Below are 10,689 nucleotides of genomic sequence, written 5' to 3'. Positions count from 1 at the left end.
TTCATGCAGCAACATCGGCGACGCATGCTGCTCCTTCCCTTCCCCGCATCCCTCTCCTCTCCTCTCCTGCTGCCCCTGCCAGAGGGCCTCACTGAACGCATGCACCATTGCCAATGGCCAAAGCGGGGTCGTTGGCCTCTGCCCAGCGCCTAAGTAAGCACCTTTATGCAGCCTAATTTTTCCATACATGGTCAATATGTCATTTGTAGATAAGATAAAAACCATACAATTTTTATTGTCAATGCATTACATAGCATGGGTTTCCCGGGGTTTTAATGCAAAGCCAGTGGCTGTTTCCTGCCATTAACATTCGGGAAAAGGAAAGCACTGGCCTGTTTGTTTATTTGAACAGGTGTGTTACTGTTTTTCGACCAGGTACCTGGAAAACTCTCAACCTATAATTATCAGTTACCACATTCCAAAAAAGTATCTAATCCATAAATATGAATTCATTCATCCTTAGCTTGCTTTGCTATGCAGTAACTGCTGGATTTGACCTTGCTATCCTTGATCTAGTGTGCCTAATTGTCTAGGTTTTGGGTTAATTTCAGTTTAGTTTCATGCACCAACCAGTAGAACCAACAATCTGAACTGACTAACCAACTGGTTCATGAAACTTAATATGGTATCAGAGCCAAGAGGTCATGGGTTCAAGTCTCGGTGTCATCTAAATAAGAAAGTTGTTTTTCCCTTCTTCTGTCCACGGTTAGGCCCATCTTCTCCCATCAATTGGGACTATTTTTTTCTTTTGAGGCATAAAGCAAAAGCTTAAATTACTGCGAGGGCACATCGCCCCTTACAACTTCAGCAACTTGTGCTGGAACATCGTACTCCCAAAACAGTGCATTATCACCATTATAACAAAGGCCTATTTTAGCTAAACAGTGGGCCGCCATATTTGCTTTTCGGCAGCATTTCTTAATTTCACAAACGGAGAACCACATCCTCATCTGCATTTTCAGGTCATCCAGCACCACAGCGTGTTCAGAGAAATCCATTGCCGGGTTACTCATGGCGTTGGCCAGCCGCTGGGAGTCCGTCTCCATCTCCACACGAATAGGTCCCAGTTCAGACGCCAAATCAAAAGCATGTGTCATTGCCCAAAGCTCCGCCGCGTATGCGCTGGAGGTGCCAACAGTATGCGCAGCCTTGCAGGCCACCACAGTACCTGCATGATCCCTAACAATAACCCCCATGCAGCGTTGTCGGTTTCCGGATAGAAAGAAGCATCAACATTAAATTTCAGAGTGTCCAGCCGGGGCATTTGCCACTTTGAATCCTCCCTATTCCTTTGCACTTTTTTCTTTGGCCATAGTTCCAGGCACTTTGAATCCTCCCTATTCCTTTGCACTTTTTTCTTTGGCCATAGTTCCAGGCACTCGGCTGTATCAATTCTGGCATCATGAGCAATCGCCTGCCGGAGCCTTTCCTTCTCCCCATTCCTCTTTTTATTTCTGTTATTCCACCAGTGCCACATAAAATGAAAAACTTCCATTCTTTTTTGTTCAGGCAACCCCCAAATGATGCCAGAGCCTCACCGGCAGAGGCAGTGGCCTCAAGTCGCCCTCTAATGCATTCTAGCTCAAGAGCCCACCCCACAACACTTCACCTTTTTGCATTTTATAAACAGGTGTGCGCTGTCCTCTTGCACAGACCCACACGTGGGGCATCTCAAATCATCAAGGACCATGCCTTTTCTACTCAGGTTTGCACGGACGGCAAGGGAATCATCGGCGAGTTGCCACACTAACATCTTGATCTTGCTGGAACAAGCCATTCTCCATATCCTCTTCCAGAAACTGTCATCTCAAGCGATCAGTCCGCCAATACCACTGGAGCTGGAGGTTCCCCTGTCATTGCCATTCAGCCCTGACAATTGCGCATGCAGCTTGTATGCCATCTTAACTGAATGCAGGCCCTTTGAATCATAATGCCACGCCATGAAATCACCCATGCCATCACACAAAGGAATGTTCAGGATCAAATGAGCATCAACATGCATGAAGGTGTTCCTCACCAATTGCATGTCCCACTTCCCATCAATCGGACTAATTAGCTCATCCACGGTCTCCAAGAGATTCCCGTTTCTTGGTGTAGTGACACCCCTTGACCAGGCCCTGGGGATCCAAGGATCTCGCCAAATATTCACACTTGAGCCCCCCTTCGTGAGATAGAAACATGACATAGCAAAGGCGGGGATCGATTGCGCTACTGCCTTCACTAGTACCTCTTTGCCTGCCTTAGTGATTAACTTTTCTATCCATCCCTGAATTTCTCCCAGATCTTATCCTTAATATAGGCAAAAGTGTTCCTTATAGATCGTAACCCCAGGTAGCGACCATTCCAAGCCATGTTTGTTATACCCAAAGGCTCCATGCTGCCTTCCTCCTCTTCTCATCCACATTAGGGTTGAACCCGATCGCACTCTTCTCGATGTTTATGCACTGTCCCGAGCAGTTTTGGTACAACTCCAGGATCCTTTTTAACGCTTCGGCTTCTTGTTGTTTTGCCGTAATGAGCAGCAGAGAATCGTCCGCGAAGAACAAGTGTGACACATCGGGTGCAACAGGGCACACTCTAATACCACTAAGGGCACCTCTCTCTTCTCCATCCCGCAGCAGCGTCGACAAGCCTTCTGCATAGTGCATAGATCACAAATAGGTATGCTGAGAGCGGGTCCCCCTGCCTTGGGCCTCTCGATGGCATGAATTGTTCCGTTTGGGATCCATTCAGCCTGATCTTGTACTTACAGTGGTCACACACCTCATGATCACCTCTACCCATTGCTGACGGAAACCAAGCTTGGTCATCATGGCACGCAAGAAACTCCACTCCACGCGGTCGTACGCTTTACTCATGTCAGCTTTCACCGTCGCATAGTCCTCCTTCCCACCCTTTTTGTTCAGAAATGTGTCAACTCGTACGCCACAAGAACATTGTCAGTTATCATCCTTCCACTAACAAAAGCGCACTGGCTCTCGGATATGATATCTGGCAGGACAAGCTTCAGGCGGTTCGCCAAGACTTTTGACACCAGCTTGTATAACATGTTACAAAGGCTAATGGGTCTCAAGTCCTTTATACGAGATGGGGTTTTCAACTTCGGTATAAGTACCACAAAAGTATCATTCCACCCCTTCGGTATCGGACCCCCATTGAGCACGTGTACAATCTCCTTCAACACTGATTCACCCATGAAATGCCAGCACTTTTTGTACATCAAAGACGGCATGCCATCTGGCCCGGACGCCTTCAAGTCCCCTATGTTGTGAAGGGCAACTTTAACCTCACCCTATGTGAACTCCCTACACAAACAATCATTCATTTGGCGGGTGACCTTCGGTATCACTTTATCAAGTAGCTCGTCAGTACGGGTTGGGTTCCCTCAGATGAGATGAATAATTCCTGAAAAAAAGAGCACATAATTAGTTAGGTCGGCCCCCGCCTCCACTACCACTCCGTCATCTCTCCACAACGCCGAAATTCTATTTCGCTTCTTCCCGTTTGAGGCATATGCATGGAGAAATTTAGTGTTCTTATCTCCGTCTCTCATCCACCATACATGTGCACGTTGTCTCCATTTGATATGAACCATTTCCTCTAGCTTCTCCACCTCACACCTTAATCTTGTCTCCTGCCTTACCTTCCTCTCCGACACGTCCTCCCTCATACATGCCCCCAGGTCCTTCTTCGCCCTTCTAAGCCTACCTTCCAGCTCACCCATCTCTCGGCTCCACTATTGCATACGTCCAGCCACAACTCACAGTGCATCAGACACCTTTTCTCCCATGTTTCCACCACCCCTCTCCCATGCCTCCTTGATTACCTTCTCACATCCATCCTCTCGGAACCATCACGCCTCAAAGCGGAAAGAGTTGTCCCTTTCTTGCCAACGGTTTTCTTCCCCACTCGTACATACGATGACGGGCCTGTGATCGGAGTGCCGCGGCTCGCCATTAATCACCATGAAACCATGGAACATACCGCATCACTTCAAGTTAGCCGTCGCTTTGTCTAATCTTTCACAGATATAGTTGCTCACATCATAATTATGATTTCTCCAAGTAAAGGTGTCTCCATTGTAGCCCAAGTCATCTAGCTCACAACATTCCAACTCTGATCTGAAATTGTTCATATATTAGACAACACCTCATTGAAATCGCCAACACACAACCACGCCCGCCCCTCTTGGTGTTGTTGCTTGAGAGTGCGCAGAACCTTCCAGGTCTCCCTCTTCCTCTCCATGTCTCCCTCTTCCTCTCCATTTTAGACTCCCTGTACACCCTTGTTAACCTCCAAACCACCCCCTGTTCATCCCTAATGTCCACATCTACATGCCGCCTCCCCATCGACCGGAGCGAGACCTGCAACCCTCTCTTCCAAAACAATGCCACCCCCCTACTGCCATCCAGATTCTTCACAACCATGCTAGCGAGCCCTAGCTTCCACCGAAATCTCTCCAACTCCTCATATAGTTTAGTCTCCGCCAAGAACAAGATGTCGGGCTCCTCCCGTCTCCCCACATCAAGGAGACCTCGAACTGCCGGGCCGTTCCCGAGCCCATGGCAGTTCCAGCTTACAATCCTCATTGATCCCAGCGGGGCTGCTCCTGCAGCTTGGTCGATAAGTCTGTGTTGATTGTGCTCTTCTCCTCGTTCGCCTCCTTGGTCCTTACCTTTTTGTTTGCTGGTTTCCCACCTTCCTCATCAAGCCTACTCCTCTTCTTACCAATAACTTCCTCCCTTTCCCCCCACCTTGCTTTCGGATCCCCCCTTCTCCCTAGTCACCCTCTTATACCTCCTACCCTCCACCTTCCTGCCCTCTCTTCCATCTTTGCCTGCCTTCTTATTATCTGCTTGCTTCTTTTCCCTTTCCCTCTCCACAGACTCACTCCCATCCCCTTTTATTTTGTTCGCCTCCTCCTCTCCTACCCCTTGACCCCCCTTTTTTTCCTGCCTCCCTAGGCTATCATCCAGAATGGCCTTCCCCCTCCCTCCACCTTCTTTTCCTCCCGCAATCTTATCTTCCTGAAACTCTAGTTTCTTTCTCGCTTGATTAGAAGATCTTTTACCGCCCTCCAACTCCTTGATTGGACTGGTTACCTCCTCCCCACCCTCTCTCCCAGGTCCCTTCTCCTCATTTGAGGCCTTCTCCTCATTTGACTGTGAGCACTTCCGCCAAGATTGGCTATCACTTCCTGACCCACCGCTGACCCGTCCAAAACCATAGCTCCTGTTCCCACTATTACTTCTGCCACTTGGCCGCCATACCCGATCCTCCTCATATGTCCTCCTTTTCCCCATATCCGCCTTTAGCCACCTGCCGTACTGCGATCTCTCCCCTTTCTTTAGCTTGATTGCACATTCTTTTTCTTCGTGGCCCAAAATACCGCATGTATAGCAAAAGTTCGGTAGGTACTCGTACTCAAACGGGCACGAAGACTCCTCATCCTCCTCCTCCTTCTCACATAGTGCCATGGCCTGCTTGCCCTTCCCTTCTTCCTCATCATTATCAAGAGTAAATCCTCTCATCAACGGTTTAGCAATAGGAATCCGGACTTTTAATCCGGAGGTACTTTTCCCACCGCTTGCCCTTCGAGACCCATATCCATCTCCACAAACTGGCCTAACATCTCTCCAATCTGCTCGCCGGACTCATTCATCATCCCTGGTGGAAGCCATTAAACCCTCACCCAAATAGGCACATCCCTGAATTCATACTTTCTCAATCCTCCTGCCCAGGACGCAGTCCTCCATGACAATCAGATCTTTATCGAACATCCATGGCCCATCCTCTAATGCCTTCCCCTTTCCTGACTCCTGTTTGAAAGTGAACAAAAAGATGTCGATCCCTTTGATCGGGCACCATGCTTTACCCAGCGCGAGTGCGACTGCTTCGGGGTGCGCAGGCTTTTCAGAAAGGATTTTTCCCACTGCTTGCGGCTCGCCCCCCTTCCCTTTCTCCTTCGCTGACACCCGCAGCTTGACACCCTTCCTATCTACCTCGGACAGCCTCATGTTCTCCATCAACCCTGCTACTCTCTCCATGGATCCTCTCCAATCCAGCCACTCAGACCAGCTCACAGGCAAAGGGAACAAGGAACTGTAGTTGGTGATTTATGACCCCGTGCCCCAGGCTCACAAGGGAAGATTTGGGGATGGTGGGAATGGGGCCCCGTTCGACGGATGGGGTTTGCGTCAGACCGAGGACAAGGGAGAGGAGCGGATGGCTGGCGGCGAGCCGGCGACCAGATCCAAACGGGACGAAGGCAGACGCGGAGGGGGACACAGTCTCGTACGGAATCGCCAGACCACAACGCAAACTGTCACCCAGTTGGAACCGACCTAGTACCTCCACTATCAATTGGGACTATTGGTTCTACTGGGTGGTGCATGAAACTTAATAATTTCAATGGTCCCTCAACATCTAGACATCGTTAAGCATGAAACAATCCTGTTAGAAGAAGTCAGCTTTACAGACTTTCCTGGTAGCCATCATCTGAGATTTCTTAAAAACTCAAATTTGAAACTTGTTTGACAGAAACAAAAATAAAATAAAGTGCATGCGTTGCTAAACTCAAACCCAGAACCTCAACCTTCCAATTCTTCTAGGTTAAAACCTCCCGATTAAGCGTTACTGCTATAATTTAGGAGCACCTATGCGTCAGACAACTGTTTTTTTCTTTTTCAGTTTCAGTTGATTTCCCCTCTCTCCCTCAACCTGAAATCCAATGGCTGCTGCTCTTCTTCCTCCAGAAGCGTCACTGTTCTTCTTCCTTATGCTTCCTCCCTTGGGCGATGTCCTGACTTGTCCTCACCAGCGACGCTGTGGCCGGTCCTGGCTCACCCTCGCCCGCGACGCCACACAGCATCCCCGGCTCAAGCCCGCCTCTGTCTAATCCGAGCAGCATCAGTACGAAGAAGCCCCCAACCTGCACCAGTCAACCCTCTTCCTGCTCTACCGCAGCAACGCCACAGCAAGCCGTGTCGTCCCTGCTTCCGCTGAGGTCCTGGCTTTGCCTTGCTGGCGACATCGCGTATGGCCATGCTGTCCTTTCTAGCCAAGTCGACTGATCTGAGTTGCATTTTCAGGCAACTGATAAAGAGCAAAACTGCTATAATTTAGGTCGTGCAATCTTATCTTGCAATCTGCAGTTGTATTTGAAATTTTCCACTGATCCGCAGAATCTTTGACCCAAACGAAAAACCGGTTTTCGCTGGTTATTGACCAAGATTGTTCTCCCAGTTTTGTAACTGCCCCCAATATTTTTTTTGAAAGCTCAGACTGCAGGGCAAAAACCCATAGCATTTCATTTTATTCCTTCCAGCAATACAAGAGGTAAATACAAAGGCAAGAGGCCCAATAAAAAGAAAAGAAAATTCTAGTTACAACATGTACAAAAGGTCAGAGAGGAACTCCTTTAAAGGAGGTAAGTTGGATACCCATCTGAGAAGTTTTATCTTTGTATCTAGCCTTAATCCTGTGTGCCAATAATGAAATATCATGGATAAAGCCAGCTCTCCATCTACCAAGAGTAGGTCTTTCATTTCTGAAAACTTTGCCATTTCTATTGATTCAAATATTCCACCATGCAGTAAACACCACCTCAGCAAAAAATGGCTTGGCAAAGTGGCTTTGACAGCAATATCAGTCATCATTTCCAGCATGCCAGTAAATTTGCAGATAATTCCAAATTCTGATACTAAAATTACACTGAAAGAAAAGATGGTTCCTGTCCTCCCTAGAATGGCTAGGGCAAAGAATACAGTTATGTCCATCAGTTATATTCCAGTGTCTCCTCTCCAGCATATCCTTGGTCTTCAGCCTATCCATGATCAACATCCAGGCAAAAACCTTTATCTTTAAAGTGCAGCAACTTTTCCAAATCCACATCAAAAGTGAATTAGGAGTAATTGGAGACTGGATCATCTCATAATACCTCTTAGCTGTATATGACTTGTCAGAATTGCTCCAGCTCCAAATATCATTTTTATTCTGTACGCTGTTAAAATTTGCCAAAAGGCCCTGAATTGCCTGCAATTCCTGGAATGCATTTTCAGACGAAGGCAGGTGGAAAAGGGTGGATAAATCAGAGCATTGCAACACCTCCTAGACAGTATTAAAGGGGTCCCTTAGCAAAAGAGAAGCCTTTGATAACCTTGTTGCAGAGGAACCACAGGTTTAGAGAGCTGCCAAAAATCATTCCAAAAAAGGACTGTTTCCCCTCTATTAACCATCACCCATGACATATTCCTGTAGGAATCCACCAGACCTAAAATATCCTTCCACCAAAAGGAGCCACAGAACATAGTTGCATGAGGTACCCTACATCATAGTATGAATTCCAAATAAGTTGAACCCAAGGTATATCTTCCTTATTAGTAAGTTATTATATAATTTGTTTGCATCATTTGAACAGCCAATTTAAAATTCCCAGACCACCCTTTTTTTTAGGTCTACAAATCAAATCCCAGGCAGCCAAAGAGGGCGTAGATTCCTGTTTATTCTTCCTCCAAAAACATTGCCTCGGAATTCTCTGCAACTGTTAAGGATCCCAGGTGGAATTTTCAAACTGCACATAAAGAAGATTGGCATAGAAGATATAGCAGACTTTAGCAATTGCAACCTTCCCCCCTAAGCAAGGAAGGAGGAGCTAGCTGTGAGTCTCCTCTCCACAATTATTGGTCTGGTAGTACCTACTGGAAGACCCAGGTAAGTAAAGGGCATCTTGCCCAGATTACAAGTAAACACTCCAGCCAGCCTAGCAGCCTCTTCTCCACTCAAGTTAATTGGCACCAAGGAAGATTTATGATAGTTGACCTCCAATCCCTGTTTTTGAGTCGAACGACTAGTTGTGACTAGTCGATGAGTCGTAACTGAAAGTCGACTCAAACACCTCGACTAGTTCAGGCTAGTCGATCGGCACGGCACGACTCGTCGACTCGAAAACCTTGCCTCCAATCCAGTGGACCTAGGAAAAATGGCCAGCATATCCTTGAGAGCTAACAGCTGAGAACCCACAGCAGGCATAATCAACAGTGAGTCATCTGCATACTGGATGATTGGAAAATCTTTATCATGGCAAGGAATGGGTAATTGCAGCTATCCCTTGTGTAACATACCATTTACTATAGACTGTAAAAGGTCAGCTGCCAAAACAAAGAGAAGAGGGGACAGAGGATCTCCCTGCCTTGACCCCCCTTCTACATTGGAAATGTTTACCAGGAACCCCATTAAGCAAAAGAGAAGAAGTTCCAGAGGATAGCAACTCCTGCACCCAAGAAATCCACTTATTATCAAAACCCTTAGCCCTGCTCATGCCCTTGGTAAACAGCGAGTTGGTTATTTACGGAGAGTGTCAGTCATGGACTTTTCAGAAAAATAAAGAAGACTTGAGTGGTTTCTGTTTATTTTCAGATTAAAGAGTAGTTAACCCGAAATTTGCTGCATTTTTATACTATAGTTTAGGTGCTTTGATCTTCTTTGAACCGAATTTCTTATATTTGCTTTAGTTCTAAAAAGCTCCATTTTGTATACTTTCCTTGGCCACTCCATTCACTTACTCTATGTAGCAGTATTTTATGGATGCTACGTTTTAGAATTAAACATGGTGTCATATGTACTGCAGATTCATGAATATTCAGATAGGTGAATCGTCAAGGCGCGCATGGCTTGGAGAGGAAGCTGATCCACAGTACTCTGATCGATTACTTAGGGCATACACCAGACCAGTGGAGGTTACTACTGCTGCGGATCAACAAGAGTCAAGGTGGTTTATATCCAAGGATGCAGTTGTGTCAGGCCTTGGTCTTCTTGGCATCAAGCAGGGTGGGCCTGAGGCACAGCTGTCCAAGCCCCGGCGAAAGAGAGTAATCCGCAAGAAAGTTGCATCAGGTTGAAATTAGTGGATTTGCTTGCGGTGCTGGAACAATTTTGCTTCAGTTCCACTCCTACCGTACTGAGAGTCATACCAGGTGTGAGCAATGAGGAAAGCCATCATTGAGAATCAGAGGCCAGTTTACCGGCCAAGGCATCGAAGTGGGGTGGTTGAGAGCTTCGAGCCGTTTGCCATTTTGTATGTTTTGTTGATTTTTGATAATAATTGACATCTCAATTTCTCGCAATTTTCTGAGCCCAATTAGGCACACTTAGGTTGGCTTGAGAATTGACATTACTGTCGGTAATGTGAGAAATGATATCTGCATATTTTGTTTGGACCAAGCAGCTTTTAGTGTATGCTTGTAGCGCGGAGGTGAGGTGTAATAATAGCACTTGGTCGGGTTGCCTTTGTCTCAAAGAAAAAGAAATAAACTTGGTCGGGTTGCCCAAATATCCATAAGATCTCCAAAGTGGAAATTTGAGCAGTTCCGGTAGGTACTAGCAGATCCATAGCCGCTCTGTGTAGTATAAAATGTGAATAATTTTGCTTTGGGAATACACGGGTATACAACCTGCAAATATGATACTCAGGTGCCATCATTCTAATGAAATGGTACAGTAGTCTTGCATGCACGTGCTGCCCGTTCTGTCTTCTAAACTAATTCATGTATTTATTTGACCTTTATCAACTCAAAATCATTCATCTCTTTAAAAAAATTGATTTCAATTTTTATATATTTGAACTCATGGCGAGGAGACCTTTAAAACAAGGTGGACCCTTGAATATATGTGAGTTTAAAAACCGAGATT

At 46.5% G+C, this 10,689-nt stretch overlaps 1 protein-coding gene across 1 annotated transcript in view; it reads left to right on the top strand.

Annotated features, from left to right (window-relative positions):
- LOC119300726 (protein RETICULATA-RELATED 1, chloroplastic-like) overlaps positions 1–10,297 on the top strand; it is a 16,843-nt gene extending 6,546 nt beyond the window's left edge. The window contains exon 8 of the mRNA XM_037577622.1: positions 9,629–10,297. Within this exon, the coding sequence (XP_037433519.1) occupies positions 9,629–9,899 (271 nt within the window). The 3' untranslated portion in view covers positions 9,900–10,297. The remainder of the gene's footprint in view (positions 1–9,628) is intronic.
- The last annotated feature ends 392 nt before the right edge of the window (positions 10,298–10,689 follow it).

Source organism: Triticum dicoccoides, chromosome 5A, assembly GCF_002162155.2.
Source record: "Triticum dicoccoides isolate Atlit2015 ecotype Zavitan chromosome 5A, WEW_v2.0, whole genome shotgun sequence".
Taxonomy (NCBI): Eukaryota; Viridiplantae; Streptophyta; class Magnoliopsida; order Poales; family Poaceae; genus Triticum; species Triticum dicoccoides.
The sequence above is the reverse complement of the archived record's forward strand: the minus strand, read 5'-3'. Positions and strand labels throughout refer to the sequence as shown.